The sequence below is a fragment of the Rana temporaria genome, chromosome 4 (assembly GCF_905171775.1).
Source record: "Rana temporaria chromosome 4, aRanTem1.1, whole genome shotgun sequence".
Lineage (NCBI taxonomy): Eukaryota > Metazoa > Chordata > Amphibia > Anura > Ranidae > Rana > Rana temporaria.
In genome coordinates this window covers 201,665,290-201,685,140 of record NC_053492.1, presented here as the reverse complement: position 1 = coordinate 201,685,140, position 19,851 = coordinate 201,665,290, and the positions used below count along the sequence as shown (strand labels likewise).

General features: G+C 44.1%; 1 protein-coding gene across 8 annotated transcripts in view; it reads left to right on the top strand.

Annotated features, from left to right (window-relative positions):
- DIS3L2 (DIS3 like 3'-5' exoribonuclease 2) overlaps window positions 1-19,851 on the top strand; it is a 727,039-nt gene that overhangs the window by 88,335 nt on the left and 618,853 nt on the right. For all 8 annotated transcript variants that reach the window (XM_040349688.1, XM_040349693.1, XM_040349695.1 and 5 more), the window contains 2 exons: window positions 12,536-12,648; window positions 17,085-17,138. In XM_040349688.1, the coding sequence (XP_040205622.1) occupies window positions 12,536-12,648; window positions 17,085-17,138 (167 nt within the window). The remainder of the gene's footprint in view (window positions 1-12,535; window positions 12,649-17,084; window positions 17,139-19,851) is intronic.

The window sequence follows — 19,851 nt, the reverse complement described above, 5'->3', positions numbered from 1 at the left end:
CATTGGAAAGGGGTTAGGTTGGAATTCAAAAGTCTCCCCCCCCCCTCCCCAGAGATTTTTTTTCTCATCTGCCGAGAAACCAAGAAAGATGGCAAGCCATTTTGAATCTAGTCTCCATGTGGGAAACGGAAGGGGTCATTTCCCCTGTTCTGGAAATACAAAATTCCAGGGATTTTATTCCCACGTCTTTCTGGTTCAGAAGGCCTCCGGCGGCTTCTGGATGGTCATCAATTTAAGCATCCTGAACAAATATATTCTCTACAGATGTTTCTGGATGGAAAACTTTTATTCTGCAAGGAATCTATTGTGGACAGAGGTATTCATGGTTACCCTGGATCTTCAGAACTCTTATCTTCATGTTCCAATCTGCCAGAACCTTCATGTTCCAATCTGCCAGAACCTTCATGTTCCAATCTGCCAGAACCTTCATGTTCCAATCTGCCAGAACCACCAAAGGTTCCTCAGATTTGCGATTTTCATGGACAAAGGGCCGAGTCATTTGGCAGTAAAATGCCCTTTCAGTCTCTCAGCAGTGGCCAGAATTTTTACAAAGATCGTGGCCGATGTCATGGCTTTTTTTCGGATACAGAGTGTATCGATCATCCCATATCTGGACGATTTTCTGATCTTTGCACGAGTCCCTTATCCGGGATCTGCAGTTGGTCTTGCGGGACCGTTCAGAGTCTGGGGTAGAAAGTCAACAGAGGTTTTGTCTGGTGTCCACCCAGAGCATAATTTACTGGGTTATCTAATAGACTCTGTTGCTCACAAGATTTTTCTTCCCGAGGACAACATTTTGAAACTTTTTCTTGCTGTGCAGGCCTTCAAATTTCTCCCACAGACCTCGCTTCGGCGGATCATGCAGTTATTGGGTTTAATGACTGCAGCCATCCCAGGGGTGCCCTGGGCCCAATTACACTCCAGGCCCCTTCAGGATTTTCTCTTGCGCCATTGGGATCACAGGAAGGATTATCTAGATCAGCTAGTTCAGCTCCCAAGAGGATTTTCTCAATCTCTCCTGCTGGGAGCAGCGGGAACACCTGCAGAGAGGGAAGAACTGGGCGCAGCATGCTCCAGTGAAGGTTACTACAGGCGCCAGTCTGTGGGGCTGGGGTGCGCACTCTCAGGTCTGGCAGGCCCAGGGAGCTTGGTTACCAAAGGAGGCAGGCCGCTCCTCAAATTTCAGGTAACTGCTAGCTGTAGGGAAAGCTTGCTTGGCTCTGCAAGAGGGTTTTCTACCTGAACAAGCAAGGGGGCACTCATTCGGGTTCACTGCTAACGCTATCACAGCAGATTCTGTCGTGGGCAGAAATCGATGTTGCCTCAGAGCAGTCCATATCAGGGGTTCAGAGAATACGCTGGCGGACTATCTGAGCAGAGTGACCGTCCGTTCCGGTGGCTGAGCAGCGCATCTTAGTTGAAACGGTTTTCAGAGAAAGTTATTCAAACTATCCTGGACAGCCGCAAGTTGGTAACTATGGGAAAGTTTGGACAACTTTTTAATTCCTGGCAAAGGAAATCCGGTTTAGATTATTTTTCCACTCCCTGTATATTGTTTTTTTTTGCACAGAGGAGTGGAGAAATTACTTTCTGTCAGCACCCTTAGGGTTCAGGTTGCGGCCCTGTCTATTTTCGGACAAGAGGCTAGCGGAAGATCCTTTGGTCAGGAGGTTCCTTTCGGCCAGATCTAGACATGCTCCCAGGATCGTCAAACATGTGACTCCTTGGGATCCATCTTTGGTGTTAAATGCTCTAACAAGGGCTCCTTTTGAGCCTTTGCATGAAGCTTCCCTGAAATGCATTACCTTAAAGATTTCCTTCCTTTTAGCTATTACGTCAGGGAGAAGGATTTCTGATCTTCAGTCTTTTCTGTAAAGATCCCTTCCTGAGGATTCTAGAGGACAGGGTAGTGATAAGACCTGATCCTTTCTATTTACTCAAAGTATCTTCTAACTTGAATAGGTCCCAGGAAGTAGTCCTGCCTAGTTTCTGTACCTCTCCCAAGAATGCGGAGGAGGAAATTATTTTTTTTTTTTTTTTTTTTTTTTAGACAGAGATGTCCTTCTAATTTACCTAGAGAAATCCAGTGGGTTTAGGAGTTCCTCCCAGCTGTTGGTATTAAGTGGCCCCAAAAAAAGGGTCCGAAGCATCTAAAAGCTCTATTGCTAGATTGATTAGAGAAGCTATCTGCGAAGCGTCATGGGCAGAAAGATCGGGGTCATCATGGGAAGAAATTTCTAAAGCTGCCATCTGGTTCTCCTCTCATTCGTCAAACAATTATAGAGTTCAGATGCTTTCCAGCCAGGACCTCTACTTTGGTAGGAAAGTGCTTCAGGCTGTTGTCCCTCCCTAAGGTCTAGTATCTATCTTATCCTCAAGTAGCTGTCCTGGAAGGTGAGGGGGGGGGGGATCCCCTGTTACTCTTACTGGTAACGGTATTTCCAGGACAGCGTCTATATTCCCACCCTAGTGCTGGTGTTTTTTTTTTTTTTTTTCTCTGCCAAGTGCACTTTGGTGGAGGTTTACTTGATCTTCTAAACAACTGGGGGTCAGAGGAAAGGGAGGGGCCTTTTATATTGTATCCAATTTTGTGTTTCCTGTAGAGGGCGGAGCCAATTATCTCTCAAGTAACTGTCCTGGAAGGTTCTTGGAAATACTATTACTGGCAAGACTAACAGGGTTTTTTTTTTTGTGGATGTAAACTGCATTCATGAGATCTTACCTGGGTTAATATATCTATATCTGTAGTGTTTACTTGTCTGTCTCCAAAGCCGATGCCGATATTTAGAAATTGGGGCAGCCGATGGCTGATATGATGCCAATTTTTGTGGCCGATTTAAAAAAAAAAAAAAAAAAAAACCTCACCCACTCCACTCACTCTAGCACACACTTGATGTCCTCAGGACAGATGGCACTGGTTTGGCACTGGCGGGTGGCACTGGTAGGTTTCACACTGAGAAGAGTAACTAACAGTGTGTGAACTTGACAAGTAACAGGAGAGAGCGAGCTGTCAGAATTAAGCTCGATGTGGGGGTGGGTGGGACCCAGTAGCATGAGACCCCTACCTAACCCGCTATCAAGCGGCAGCCAATGATTGGGCTTCTTAAGGGGGCGGGGCCACATACACGTGGCAGCCTGCCCAGATACCATCCCATTGGCTGGTGTTTGATAGCTGCCAGGCCCCCGCCTACTCCGACATCGAGCTTGATTATCTTTTTCGCTCTCTCGCTCGATGTTTGCCAGAGAACAATGGTCAGAGTTAAATATCGGCTCAATTTGTATGATCGGCCGTTTTATCAAAAATGGACAAATATCAGTCTACCTCTAACCTTGACCACCCCATTGTCGTATGTCCCCTATTGCTTGTGTCCGCCCATTAACTCAGGGAAAAGGATTTTACGGTGAGTACAAAAATCCTATTTTCTGTCGTTCATGGACGGACACGGCATCATTCTTGACTTGTGGGATGTCCCTAAGCAGTGTCAAACGAGGGGTGGGAAAAACGCATTAAAGCAAACTTCAGCCCAAAAAACAGAGCTCCTTAAAAGGAGTTGCAACCTTTAACCAGTTCCCGACGGCTGTACGACTTTGTACGGCCGCCGGGTGGCTCTGAATCTCTGGGAGGCCGTGTTTATACGGCCGCCCCTATCCTTGTTCCCCGCGTGCGCTTCCGAGTGCGCATCGGGGGAACTCCTGTACTGGCCGTGTCCCTTGGACACAGCCAATTACAGATCGCGGTAAATAGCCAATCACAGCGGCTATTTACAGCGCGATTCTGTGGCCAATGAGAGATGATCTCAAATGTAAACATATGAGATCATCTCTCATTGCCGGCTCTCCCTCCTCACACAGACAGCGCGTGTGAGGAGAGAGAGCAATCTGTGAGTGATACAAAGTATCGAATGTATAAAAACTGTTACAACGTGCCCAGTACCCAATCAGTGCCCAGTGATACCTGTGCCACCTGTGTCCATCTGTGCCACCTGTGCCAAGTGCCCACCTGTGCCAAGTGCCCACCTGTGCCAAGTGCCCACCTGCCACCTCAGTACTTTTCAGTTCCCACCTGTGCCACCTCATCAGTGCCCACCTGTGCCACCTCATCGGTGCCGCCTCATCGGTGCCCACCGGTGCCGCCTCATCGGTGCCCACCGGTGCCGCCTCATCGGTGCCCACCGGTGCCGCCTCATCGGTGCCCACCGGTGCCGCCTCATCGGTGCCCACCGGTGCCGCCTCATCGGTGCCCACCGGTGCCGCCTCATCGGTGCCCACCGGTGCCGCCTCATCGGTGCCCACCGGTGCCGCCTCATCGGTGCCCACCGGTGCCGCCTCATCGGTGCCCACCTTTGCCGCCTCATCGGTGCACATCAGTGCCCATCTCAGTGCCCACCTGTTTCGCCACATTAGTGCCCATCTGTGCCGCCTCATCAGTGCACATCTGTGCCGCCTCATCAGTGCACATCTGTGCAATCAATCGGTGCACATCTGTGCAATCAATCGGTGCACATCTGTGCAATCAATCGGTGCACATCTGTGCAATCAATCGGTGCACATCTGTGCAATCAATCGGTGCACATCTGTGCAATCAATCGGTGCACATCTGTGCAATCAATCGGTGCACATCTGTGCAATCAATCGGTGCACATCTGTGCAATCAATCGGTGCACATCTGTGCAATCAATCGGTGCACATCTGTGCAATCAATCGGTGCACATCTGTGCAATCAATCGGTGCACATCTGTGCAATCAATCGGTGCACATCTGTGCAATCAATCGGTGCACATCTGTGCAATCAATCGGTGCACATCTGTGCAATCAATCGGTGCACATCTGTGCAATCAATCGGTGCACATCTGTGCAATCAATCGGTGCACATCTGTGCAATCAATCGGTGCACATCTGTGCAATCAATCGGTGCACATCTGTGCAATCAATCGGTGCACATCTGTGCAATCAATCGGTGCACATCTGTGCAATCAATCGGTGCACATCTGTGCAATCAATCGGTGCACATCTGTGCAATCAATCGGTGCACATCTATTCCACCTCATCTCTGCCACCTCATTACCCATCTCTGCCCATCTGTGCCGCCTCAGTGCACATCTGTGCCACACATCTGTGTGAAGTCGCCAGCAACAATGTCAAAGCGTCTCTTTTCCACCGAGCAGGCATATGCAATTATTGCCGCAAGTGACGAGAGCAACGGGGAGCTCTAGTCTTCCGATTCCCAGCTGGATTCCGATTCGGATGTAGACTACGAGCCAGTCTACAGCAGTGGAACCGAGACAGGCTCAGAGGGGGAAGATAATCAGCCCGCCAAAAGAAGGCACTCTGGTGAGGAGGCAGTGCCATCCACCAGCCCCGTCGCGCCATCCACCAGCCCCGTCGCGCCATCCACCAGCACTGCAGTACCTCGGCAGCAAAGGCCAAGGACCCATGCAAGCCTTCCCTATGCCCTTCAGTACCCCTTGTGGCTTCCTCCAAATTCCGGAGAAGCCAACATTTCCCCTTTTACTGCCCAGCCAGGAGTCCAGGTGGACACGGACAATTTTTCACCAATAAATTTTTTCGATTTATTTTTTACTGAGGAACTGCTTTCTAGCATTGTGGCCCAGTGCAACCTATATGCCCAACAGTTTATCACCAACAACCCCACATCGTCTTATGCCCGTCCCTACAATTGGAGAGATCTAACAGTGGAGGAGTTCAGGATTTTTTTAGGCCTCACCTTTTGTATGGGACTCAACCCAAAAAACGAAAAACATTCCTTTTGGTCCAAACGCCCCATTTATCACATGCCAATCTTTTCTGCATCAATGCCCAGAAACCGATATTTCACGATCATGAGGTTCCTCCACTTCAATAACACCCAGTCCCTTCCCCCAAATGACCCAAATTTTGACAGACTTTTCAAAATTCGCCCCTTATTAAATTATTTTTCAGAATTATTCCCCCAAATATATACCCCGGAACAACACATTTGTGTAGACGAGTCCCTAGTAAAATTTTGTGGCCGACTTAAAATCAAACAGTTTATACCCAGCAAAAGAGCCTGCTATGGGGTGAAGATGTACAAGCTATGTGAACGAGCCACAGGGTACTTGTATTCCTTCTTGGTGTACGAAGGGAAGGACACCCAGCTGAATCCCCCCGATTGCCCAGACTACTTGGGATCAAGTGCAAAAGTTGTCTGGCAACTTATCACCCCCCTCCTGGATAAAGGATACCACCTATACGTGGACAACTTTTATACGTCTCTTCTTCCGGTGCAGGTTGTGGAACAGAGGAAGACGCCAGCATGTGGCACCGCCAGAAAGAACCGGAAAGGCTTTCCTCAAAGCCTTGTGAATACAAAGCTGAGGAAAGGGGAATCGGCGAGTCTGCGCAACAAGGAGGTTCTGGCAGTGAAGTGGAGGGACAGAAGAGACGTATACATGTTGTCTTCCATCCACAACGATTCCTTTGTAGAAACCCGCAGAAGGCGTGGCACCACCATCCAAAAGCCCACCTGTATCCGGGACTACAATTCGTTCATGGGGGGAGTCGACTTAAATGATCGAATGATGGAACCATATCTACCCACAAGACGCACGTACCATTGGTACAAGAAAGCTATTTTTTTCATTTGGCCGTCTACAACTCCCATATTTACCGCAAATCCACCCAAAACCCCCTACCCTTCCTTGGCTACCTGGAGGAAATTACCACTACCCTGATATTCCCGACTAACCTACCCCAAAACATCCGATCAGATGTTCTAAGTCTGCTCTCCGAACGGCACTTCCCGGATAAGGTCCCTCCCACAGCATCAGGCCGACGAGGTAAAAAAAAATGTAAAGTGTGTGCCAGTGGAGGAGTCAGACGAGACAGTTTATTACTGTGCAGAGTGTCCTTCACAACCAGGCCTCTGTGTAACTGACTACTTTAGTATGGTAACGTTTAAAACAAAGTATTAGTTTAGTATGGTAAACGTAATCCTCCGTTCCTGCCTTCTCACCCCTTATGCCACTGCCTGCTTTGTAACTGGACCACGCTTCTGCCTAATGATTTTGTAATACCTCTGCCCGATTTGGAATTTACCCTGGACTGTTTTTCGACCATTCTTCTGCCTAACGATTCTGTAATGCCTCTGCCTGATCTGGAACTGACCTTGGACTGTTTGACCATGCCTTTTGCCTGCCTCTTGGACTGATCTTGTACCCTGCTACTGGACTAGTGGGATTCAACACAGGGGTCTCGCATATGTGAGGGGCTCCAGAAAAGTTTTTCTAGATGAAGAATTTTTTTTTCGTTTTTTTCATCCTAGATTAGGGTCTGGTTGCCCGGAGGCTTCAAAGACATTTGGGTGGGAGAAGCCTCTACCCCTGTCCCCATTCTGTCCTGAACGAGGCCCTCCTTCTGCCTGCTGCCTGTAGGACCTATGCCATCATGCCTCTGCCTGTTGCATGAACTGACCACCTGCAGTATACCTGCCTGGACAATTGTGTATGCCGTTGCTGGCCAAGTCCCTGCCTGCTGCCTGGACCAGTGCTATCCTGCTGTGTAGAACTGCGCTACTATTACCACAGGTAATCTTTTGTTTACGCTTTGCTCAGCATAATGTATTTTGGGGTGTAATTCTTGGTATGTGCATGCTATGTGTCTCTGGAACACCTGACAGTGTTCCTTGCATGTTGGATCTCTATGTGGCCAGGCAGTGGAAAAGTCTCACACATGGGGTATCGTTTTACTCAGGAGGAGTAGCAGAATGTATTTTGGGGTGTCATTTTTGCTATGTACATGCTATGTGTTGGAAATATCTTATCAATGGACAACTTTGTGTAAAAAATATGCGATTTCATTTTTTCCCCACATATTCCAAAAAATTCTGGAAAAAAATGAACCATTCAAAAGACTCATTATGCCTCATAGATTATACGTTGGGGTGTTACCCACAAAATGGCCCCATTTTGGAAAGCTAATTCCATTGTCCTGGTGTTCCAGGGCCTTCAAAATTGTAATAGGTTGTCAACTAGTTAGATGTGCAATTTATGCTCCTAAAACCCCTGATGGCGCTCCCTGCATGTTGGGCATCTGTATGTGGCCAGGCAGTGAAAAAGTCTCACACATGGGGTATCGTTTTACTCAGGAGGAGTAGCAGAATGTATTTTGGGGTGTCATTTGTGGTATGCACATGCCATGTGAGAGAAATAAGCTATTACAATGACACTTTTGAGAATTTTTTTAAATACAAAATAAAAATCTTAATTTTGCAAAGTGTTTTGGGAAAAAATTACAACTTCAAATAACTCACCATGCCTCTTACTAAACACCTTGGGATGTCTACTTTCCAAAAAGGGGTTATTTGGGGGGCATTTGTACTTTCCTGGCTTGTTGGGGTCTCAAGAAATGAGATAGGCCTTCAATACATCAGGTGTGATCATATGTGATTTATTATGATTTGCACTATAGCTTGTAGACTCTAAAACTTTCACACAGACCAAATAATTTCCAAAAAATTTGGGTTATTTTTATCAGACATGTAGCAGTATAAATTGTGGCCAAAATTTATGAAGAAAAATTAATATTTTGCAAACTTTTATCACAGAAACTAAGAAAAAAAAATTTTTTTTCAAAATTTTCGGTCTTTTTTCATAGCGCAAAAAATAAAAAAACCCAGAGGTGATCAAATGCCACCAAAAGAAAGCTCTATTTGTGGGAAAAAAAGGACAAAAAAATAATTTGGGTACAGTGTTGCATGACTGAGTAATTGTCATTCAAAGTGTGAGAGCCCTGAAAGCTGAAAATTGGTCTGGTCAGGAGAGTGTTAAGTGCCCAGTATGGAAGTGGTTAAACAGCCGCCTGCAAAACCTTGCGGCCGAAGGAAGCATCTGAAGATGCACTCGCATCAACCTTGTAAAATTTGGTGAAGGTGTGAACGGACGACCAGGTCGCCGCTTTACACACGTAAGAAACAGACGCCTGATGTCAAAGCCCATGAGGCACCCATTGCCCTGGTCGAATGCACTGAGACAGGAATGGGGGGCGCCTGCCCATTTATGGCATAAGGTCTTTTGACCTGGCCACAAACCTCCAACACCTTCCGATTTGAGTCGAAGCAATTAGATCCACATCTGACATGCCCACATCTGACATGCCCTATCTCAGGCACAGGAGTTGAAACGCATCCAGGTGCAGGGACCATTCTCCCTGGTCTGGCATCTGGCGACTCGGGTAGTCTGCCAGTTTTCCACACCTGGAATGTATACGGCCGATCGAGCCGGTACACTCGGTTCTGTTACATATATGTATATGTATATATATATATATGTGTGTGTGTGTGTGTGTATATGTATATGTGTGTGTGTGTGTGTGTGTGTGTGTGTGTGTATGTATATATGTATATATGTGTATGTATGTATGTATATGTATGTGTGTGTGTGTGTGTGTGTGTGTGTGTGTGTGTGTATATGTATATATATATTTAGTGTGTGTGTAATTTATTCTCTCTCCTGTATGTGTATATATGATTTATACTGCCCCATTCTCATTTTAGGCAGGTTGCCTGTAGGTCCTGGTCAACCTTATATACTTAATATTTTTTTTCTTCCATCAGCAGGGGGTAACCTTACCTGGATTCCTCTTCCATTTGGGGGAAAAGGTAGCCTGGAGACCGGTGTTCTCCTTGCCTCAATGTATTTTATTTTTTGCCCCCAAAACCTTAATGTTCCTTCCATGTCTCCTTTTTCATCTAGTTAATGATTAGGGGTCAGACACTACATTTATGGCTGTTCACCAGGTCTCCCTTGGAACTTGCACCCCCTTTTTTTGTGGAGGGGTTCAGTAGGGTTGTGTTCTAAAGCTCATTTCGCGAACAGCCATGGTCCCTGCATGATCCCTGCATTCTGGGCGTAGCTTTGATCCCTTGGGCTCATTCAGAGGGATGACCAGTCCCATCCTCTGTACAGAGCCACTGGTAGGTTTAATTCTGTGTTGGCACTTTAAAATTTGGTTTTGTGTTGCAGTTTGGGCACTTGGGATCAAAAGTTTGCCATCACTGATCTAGGGTTTGCCTTCCTGTTTTGGTGTTAAATGACATAATTGGATACAGAAGGAAAAAGCTTCTGTGATTCTATTGGCCCCTATAGGCCAAAGAGTGCTTGGTTTTCTATGGTTCTTCATCTGTCAAAACCATTCCTGCATCGTCCTCTGACCAGACTTGCTACCTCAAGATCCAGTCAACTTCCTGGATGTAGCCAGACTAGCATTTCCACCTGGTATCCGAGGAGCAGCTCTTATGAAATGTTTTTTTAGAACCCTTAACACCATACTTTCTAGTAGAAAGGCTACTAGGGCTCTTTATGCAAATAGTTGGACAATCTACAATTCTTGTTGCCATTCAGGAAGTTGACCATTGAGAGATACAAGATAAAAGGTCGGTGGGTGTGTTCTCATAGATATGCCACATCCAATATTTTGAGTGATTCTACTTCAGTTTTGGAATCTTTACAAACTGAAGCAGGTGAGGGTCCAGCAGTTTGCACTCTGAACGTACAGGTGGCAGCCTTGGGACTATTCCTGAAAAGATCCATTTCCTCTGAGCCTTGGGTTTCAGGAGTTTAAGCTCTGTCCAGGCTAGTCCGGGCTAAGGATTTTTTCAAAATGGGCTCTTAATAGTCCTTAAACATTGACAAAAACCCTATTTGAGCCTTTGCAATCAAGACCCTGTATTTCTATTTTGCTATTACATCTTCGCAGAGAATCGGTGAGCTTAATGCTCCATTTGCAGATGGGGTATTTACATTTATTATTTTTTTGCCAAAGGTGGCATTAGTTCCAAACCGTTCTCAAGACCTTGTCCTTTTGATTTTCTGTTCCAGTCTTGGTTGAGTCTCGGTTATCCTCTCGGGTGCTGTCCTGAAAGATGTTTTGGGGAAAATCCAAGTTGAACTTACCAGGAACTTGTTTTCCAGGGAGTCTTTCAAGACGGCAACAAACCATCCTTATGCTGTGTATTTTACTATAGTTTATTATGTTGTGCTTGTGTTCCAGCCTGGGCCAGAGGTACTCTATTACTAACGAGGTGGTGGGGAGAAGCCTCCTTTAAAATTTTGGTGGCAGAGGTGTTTCCTTTGGTCTGGTGGGTGGAGCCACGATCTCTTAGGTGATGTCCTGAAAGACTTGCGGAAAACAAGTTACCGATAAGTCGAACTTAATTTCTTTTAACCACTTAAGGAGCCATTCACGCCGATATATACGTTGGCAGAATGGCACGGCTGGGCACAATCTCGTACCTTTTAAGCCCAGCTGTGGGGTCGCGAGCGCGCCGCCGGTGGAGCGCTCGTGATCCGAAGCTCCGTGACCCGATCGCCGCCGGTGTCCCGCAATCGGTCACCGGACCTGAAAAACGTGTGTGTGTGTGTGTGTGTGTATATATGTATATGTGTGTGTGTGTGTGTGTGTATGTGTGTATATATATATATATATACACCTTCCCCATTCTTCATTGTGTCAGTGATCGTTTGTTCCCTGATATAGGGAAAGACTATCACTGACGTCACACGTCCGGCCCCGCCCCCTACAGTTAGGAACACATATGTCACACTTAACCCCTACAGTGCCCCCTAGTGGTTAACTCCTAAACTGCAATTGTCATTCTCACAGTAAATGGTGCATTTTTATAGCACTTTTTGCTGTGAAAATGACTGGTCCCAAAAATGTGTCCGATGTGTCCACCATAATGTTGCAGTCACGAAAAAACGCTTATTGCGAATTTTCTTTTTTTCCCCCCCAAAATTAGGTAGAATACTACGCATCGGTCTAAACTGAGGAAAACCAAAAGTTTTTTTTTTTTTTATATATATCTTTGGGGGATATTTATTATAGCAAAAAGTTAAAAATATTGCATTTTTTTTCAAAATTGTCACTTTTTGTTTATAGCGCAAAAAATAAAAACCGCAGAGGTGATCAAATACCACCAAAAAGCTCCATTTGTGGGGAAAATTTTTTACGGCAACTTTGTTTGGGAGCCACGTCGCACGACCGCGCAATTGTCAGTTAAAGCAACGCAGTGCCGAATTGCAAAAAGGGGCAAGGTCCTTAACCTACATAATGGTCCGGGTCTTAAGTGGTTTACCAGCTTCTATTTTCCTATAACATGGTTCCCTCTTTAAAGGTTTTACTTCCAGCCGTCTTTCCATTGGATGTTCAGTTTGTTGCAGGCTTTGCAATGAAAATTTGTCTAAGCTTTGCCACTGCCGGGTATTCGTGATTGCTTTTTTTTTTTTTTGTATGAAACTGCACGTCATAATACAGTAAATCTGACATACGGCAGGGTTTTTGCTAATGTGTGCAGAGATGAGTTTTCTGGGGTAAGGGTGAATGCTTTTGGGATTATTTTTCATTTTGCAGTTTGTTCCCAATTACGTATTTACTCATGGGTACATTTAAATGACTGTCCTTTTGGCATGTTCGGTTTGACTAAGCGTTCTTTTACTTGCGTATTTGATTTTCTGACCTGTTTTTCAATTACCTTTTTTTTTTTTTTGGTGTAATGTAGGGAACATGGGTTCAAGCCGTACACGCAACAAAGGACGGAAGAAAAATCTATTTGAAGTGTACATGGATAAGGATGATGTATCTGCAGGTTTGAAGAGAGGTGAACTGATTCAGGTATGGAAAGTGGGTTTGTGTCAAAACAAATATTCATGTTTATAGTGCCACTTGCCACAAAGTGTGTGTGTGTGTGTGTGTGTGTGTGTGTGTACAGTTTATCTTAAACTTTCTAGTTTTGAAATCCTAGGAATCTTGGGTGCCGCTCCAGACAATTTAAATTTTAGTGACTCCTACTCAAAGGTGCAGCTAAGGAGCCTGTCCATCGGCTCTGTGGCATATACTTGAATGGGAGAAACTCCAACCCAGCCTGAAAGGTGAATCCACTTAATCATCTGAAGCTGTCTTGTTGCGTTACCTTTCAGTCTGGGTTTGTGTGCTGTGCAGTTTACAGTATTTTCTACTAAAAGTAGAAATTTAGTGCCCCACAAATTTTTTTCTTTTTTTTTTTCTTGCTGTCGGTGTTCCCACTAGATAGATTCACTCTTGCCAATTGTTCTGGTGACTGTTGTTGCCAAGTTGTAAAGTTAAAATTTTTGACGGTATCACTACAACCAAAGGAGGGTAAATGTTCCAGTGAGAACTGTTGTAGTAATTACTGTCTAAGCTTCCATTCACAACTGAGTATATATTATTATTATTTTTTTTTTTTTTTTTATTCCTGTGACCAAGTACACTGTAGGATCCAGTTCTTTCAAACTGTCCCTGTTCATACTTGTACACTGTCTCCCTATGGTCTACACCTCAAGTTCAAAATGATCCATGAGCTTTTTTTTGTATATTCATGCGTTTTTGTGCCTGTATTTATGCAACCTGCATTTTTGTGAGCTTATGTGCCTGAAGAATTCCTCCTTCCATAGAACTGCTCCCCTCTTTGCCCAGGAAATATGTAAAACTTGTTGCACGTGCAAAAAAACTTGCACAAAGCTTTAAAAAATGCCCCCCAAAAAATCTTGAAATTACTAGAAATCTACTGTACACAAGTGTAAATGCAGACTAAGGCCATTTCCCCATATGTTGTCAATTTTCTCGAATTACCTGTTGCGTCTGAGACAGGAATTTAAGCAAACTCAATGGGGCACAAACACCAAGGTTTTCAACCATTTCCCTAAGCCATCCAAAATTTAAAGGTTTTGGTTTCATACATTATTAAAACTTAAAATCTTACGTGAAAAGCTGGTAGTGATCATTTAAACTTTTATTGCAGCTTTGCAATTTTTAGATGCGATGACCACATTTGCCACTTATTTTTCTTTTTTTGCTTTTTATTTTCATCTGGTGATGAAGCCAGCAGGCCTGTTTCTAGTCTTAATCTTTTTTGAAAATGTATCAGTGTTAAGACGCCTTTTTAACACTAATGGGTGGTTGGCTTTTATTCTTCTAAAACCTAGCAAAAAAAACTGAGCTAACTGCTTAGAAAGTTAGCTGGAGTTGAGTTTCAATTTGTTAGTGCATCTAAATCTTCTAGTACATCTAACACTCCTCCCCCCTCCAGACTAACAATGCTGCTGTCCAAATATGCCCCATGTGCTCCTCCATTCATAGCAGGGTGTGCAACGGGCCAGATCATCAGGTGAAAACAGGGGAGAAGCATAAAGAAAATCGGTGCAGTCACCACATCTGATTGGTAAACTGCAATATAGTACATTTTTAGTTTTTGGGTTATCGCTTTACTATTTAAAATTTTTAGTACAGTTTACAAGTACTACTATAAAATAAGCTAAATAAAATATTGCCCAGTATGCCACCTGGTTGTAAATGCCCTCTTAACTTGTGCTGTCTTTTACATTTTCTACATAGGACTATGTATGTACTCAGTCATGAAATCTGAACAAAGCAAATATATCTGTTTTGCTTGTCTATCTTCAAAGCTATAAGTGTCATTTCGCTGGTGCTTTATTCTTCTGTTATCTGCATGAGTCGCTTCAAAGTCTTCCGACACAGATAAATTTGTGATGGGGTGGGAGCTCAGAACGCAGTGCTGCATGTTCATTCGTTCCTGTGGGGGGTGTCCCTTTTTTTCCCAATTAGCTCACACATTGTAACTGCATTTCTCTGCCCCCTCTGTGATGCAATTTGAAGGATTTTATCACAATGCACAAATTTTGAATAAATGTAGAGAAGACTGCAGATAAACAAGTAAAACTTGAGTAGGGAGGTTTTTTTCATAGCGAATAGCCTGAGGCTAGTCACATTACTGGGTTTTTTGGAAACCAGAAAATCAAATCTAAAGGAGACATTAAGTGGAATGCTGCCTAATTCAAGGCTTAATCTGTATTAAGCAGCTCTAATACTCCAGCCTCGTAGCTTACCATTTCACATTCCTCTTTGCCATTTAATTTCTGAACATTTTATAGCCCCATTAATTCGTCTTTATCGTCCTGTCCCTATTTGCTGCTAGCATATATGCATCATTTTGCTGTGCATCTTGAAGCAAATATGGTTCTCTCCAGATGTTCGTTAATAAACTTGATATTAACAAGTGAACAGTCATGTTTGTTATTGGTTTGAGTCCAGCGTCTGCTGCATTATACACTTTAGCTGTGCTTTTGACTATAAACACCTTTATTCCCTAGTTCATAAATGCTTTACCTGCTCCCAGATTCAATAATGTTACAGCATAGTTCTCATTTACTTCAATTCAGCAAAAATAAGCAGTAGCATTTTAATCTGGCTTAAAGTTTTCATTACAAATGAGCACTGCTTTTGTGTAATAGCGACCCTCTAGTCAGTGGACAGACCTCCTCTCATCACCACCCCTCTTGACAAAAACATCTGTTCCTTGCAGATGGGAAATGCAGCCTGTTCCAAATATGAGATCACAGCGTGAAATGAGCAACATGGTAAATAGAATTTTGGTCAGGAAAGATATTGGACCCATCTGCTCAGATATAAATTTTAAGTGCGATAATTGCTTGTTAAAGAGAAGCCAGAGATGAAAATGAATCGTGCACAATGTGGGCACATATTCTGATGGTGAGCTTTACCATAAGCCTCCAGGAATCCTAAGATTTTGTGATGCCAGCATCACTTAACCCAGTGCAGACTGATAAAATGGGACACTGCTGGTGTGACCGCTTCTGTACAGATTCAGCTGCATTAAAAATCCTATATTGTGTGCGTCACATAGCCTTTCTGATGTTTGTCTAATTAAATTCCAAAGACAGACCTGTGTAGTACCCAAAAGGAGTATGATGGCATCTTGATTGAAGCTTTTTAATTATTGATCCAAGTAGTTTGCTTCTCTGAAGTCATGCATAAGTTTGGAATCCTGGGAGTTCAGTGTCTGAGGGCTTGTGTGCCTTGATTGAAATTGAACCTACGTTTGTGTTGTACGCTTTGGCCTTGAGAGAGGCCAAAGTGCGAAACAGTTTTGGCCAGTGTGGTTTGAGTTGATCCAGGAAGCATATATGCCTTCAATCTGTACCTACAGAGTAACACCTATCCTCCAGTTAAATGGTTCTAGAGAAGTGTTGCTCATCTATCTTGGTTCTTAGAAGAGCAGAGGTAAGGGATGGCCTATAGCAGGTTTTCTAATCTCCCACATGAGCAACCAGGAAAGTTAACTGTTCTCCTATATTTCTAGTTCTGTTTGGAAGCCTCTGGGTGTACTCTGTATTTTGTATTACAGCATGTTGATTTTTAGTGGCCCAGTGCCCACAAAGCTGCTTGAAGACAGAATCTAGCAAGTCAAACAAGCAGCTGCAGGCATGTGGTCTATCAAATCTTGGGCGAACTTCTGTTCTTTGCCTTGGAAACACTGAACCTGCAGATGGGTTGAAAAGAAACATGTGTGACACAGCCAGAATAAAATAACTGCACTAGGAATATAGAATTTGATTTATCTGGAACCTAACACCTGAGCAATCCTTTCTGACATGATCTCATAATGAAGTAGTCTAAATAAAAGAATCGTCCTGTAGATGTTTGATTTCCCCTAATTTTGTTGCAATTGTTTGCTAAACCCTCTCAAAATGCAACTTGTAGCACACTGAAATGATGAAATAAAAAATTGCAATCATTGTGTACTTTAGAAAATCATGTTTAAAGTAGCACTAAAGCAAAACTTTCAGGGGGTTATAATCCTGTCTTTTTTTTGCCATCTTTGTTCCAGTGGGGATAATTCCCTTCACTTTTGTCCCATAGCCAAAACAGGAAGTGAGGAATCCCTCAAATTAGGAGATCATTGGTTGTCACCAGAACTAGTGTCCCCATTAAAGGGCTCTCATCTATTCCTGTTCTGGTAACAATTCAAAATTAGAGGTCATCATTTTCATGCTTGGTGAGTAGTGGTAAACACTACAAACTGAGGGTGAATCCCCAGTGGGGCATAGATGGCAATAAAAACCTAACTAGTGTTCTAATCCTTCTCCACGCTACCCAAAACAAAAAATGCCTTTGGTTATAAATAATATTTATTTTATTAACTTTGTGCATGCTTTAGTGCAGACAGTGTCTGACTTTCTGTATCATACTGCTCTATTCTTATTCACTAGGGTTCCCTAAGGATTAATCCAAAGAAGTTTCATGAAGCGTTCCTGCCTTCACCGGTAAGATTTCCCTTGTGCCTTCGTTGGATGCTTTCCTCCTTTTTGTCCTCTTGAATGTTGTCCTTTTTGTAGGTGCTTAAGAACTTCTGTTCCCATCAAGATGTGTATTCTGGGGAAGGGAATCTGTATTTGGGAATATACTTTTTATAACTGGAGACAAAGCTGAGAACTATGACAAAATATACATCAGTACTACAGGACTCTAGCTCAGTTACAATGAATAGTGAAAGATGCTTACAAAAGTAGTAAAGCGGCAGCAGCCGCCATACGAGCGTTTTTTTTTTTTTTTTTCCACATAATTTTTCCCTAAATATTGGGAAAATACAACAATTAAAAATATCAATTTTCTGCAGCCCTTAAGGGGTCTAGTTCACAGGGTAAATTCTCCAAAATGGCCTCACAACCTTGTATGCCAGTTGCGGGGAGGTCACAGGATCATTCAATCTTGTAGGTTTCAGTCAGTCGAGCCATTTCTAAGAAGGGTATTGGCGGTTAATGGGTGCAAGTCTGCTCTGTCAGAAATGACAGACCAAATGAAATCTATTGAGGAAATTGCATTTGTTAGACATGACCTACAAAAGGTGCAAGAGCACACTACTTCTCTGCAGAGGAGAGTGAAACTTGTGGATGTTAAGAGGCAGTTTTGGCAGTTAAACGTGCAGTACGCTATGCTTTACCTGGCAAGACAGAGTTGTAGCAAAAGGAATGGCTCATTTTTTTTGAGGCACCAGCCTGGGCTGCCTTTTGGCTGTAGAGAAATGAGCCGTCTATATAGTATTGAGTTTGAGGTATAGGACACAAGCCTTTTAATATAAAAATATATGGTCTTGGCATCTAATTTTCCTTTGTCTTTCTCGTATGTATGTGCACCAAAACAGAGCTACAGTGGGTGACCGCGATATTGTGTCAATCTCGCTCCCTTTCTTGGCGAAATTGACCACCTCTGGGCCCCATTGCGGGAGCCAGCGCCGAGCTGGCTTGCCGCGATAGAGACAAAGCCGTCATAGAAGCGACAGGGATCCGACTTGGATTCCCGCCAATTCTAGCTGCGGCGTTTGGTATGAATCCTGAGAGGGAACTTCACCCAAATTTTAAATAAAAAAACAGCATGGGCCCCCCCCCAAGGGCATACCAGGCCCTTAAGTCTGGGTTGTAAGGAGACCCCCCCCCCACGCCAAAAAAACGGCGTGGGTCCCCCCCACAATCCATACCAGACCCGTATGCAAAGCACGCTGCCCGGCCAGGAAGGGAGTGGGGACGAGCAAGCCCCCTCCTGAGCCGTACCAGGCCGCATGCCCTTGACATGGGGGGGTTGGGTGCTCTGGGGCAGGGGGGCGCACTGCGGCCCCCCCCACCCCAGAGCACCCTGTCCCCATGTTGAGAAGGACAGGGCCTCTTCCCGACAACCCTGGCCATTGGTTGTCGGGGTCTGCAGGGGGCTTATCGGAATCTGGGACCCCTACTGGTACCCTTACCCATTCACCTGGAGGCAAAGTGTAAAAGAAAACACACAACACAGGGTTTTTAAAGTAATTTATAAGTCAGCTCCGGGGGCCCCCCTCTCTCTTCTTTAGCTCTTTTACAAGGGGGGGGGCCCTTCTTCCGCTCTCCGGGGGTCTTCTTCCGCTCTCCGGGGGTCTTCTTCCATCTTACTTGCTCTCCGGGGGTCTTCTTTCATCTTTTGTATAGTGAGGTGAGGGGCGCTATATCAAAATAGTGGATGCGTGTCACAATGTGCGTTTGAGTAGTACACAGTGTAACTGTGTACCCAAATCTATGTGAAAAACCAAACAGATTATAATCTAAACTCTATGTACAATAGTGCCAAATGCTGTGGAAAATAAATAAAATATAAAAAAAAAAAAAAAAAAATTTAAAAGAATGTCCAGCAAATAAATAGCTCGGATACCGCCTCGACGTCACGTTTCAGTTAAACCGTCTTCAGGAACGCTTCCTGAAGACGGTTTAACTGAAACGTGACGTCGAGGCGGTATCCGAGCGCACACGCATAGCCACGCACTTCCGGTCTCACTGGTTGATGGACAACTAGCGGTGGAACGCACGCTAGTGGACCAGGACGCGGCCATCTCTTATCTTGTCTTACTATCCCCACCACCTACAGCCTCAGTGCCGGGAACGGGCACCAGCAACAGTAAGAGGCCATTTGGCATTGTAATTTTAACTTTTGTATATTAAATGGTTTTACACTATGGTGGTATCTCTTCTCCTTTCTTGGTACACCATTTGCTGCAATCGCTGACATTGGAATCCAATGAGACCCTGCTGATCCTCATTTAAAACAAGCCTAATCGACCATATTTTAAGTAATCTGGTCAACACCGTGTGGTAAGGAGCCATCCATTATTATTCTGGTGACCTATAGGTGAAGGCGGATCACTTCTATCTCGCACTTTGGCTATTTTGAAGATTCACAAGCACTTTAGCATTTGCACTTTTCCCTGCGATTTGGGATTGGATTATTTGCATTTTGCACCTGGACTTGATACAACACTGGATCCATTTTGCACTTAACTATTTATTTGCTGGACATTCTTTTAAATTTTTTTTTTTTTTTATTTTTTTTTTTATATTTTATTTATTTTCCACAGCATTTGGCACTATTGTACTTATAGAGTTTAGACTATAATCTGTTTGGTTTTTCACATAGATTTGGGTACACAGTTACACTGTGTACTACTCAAACGCACATTGT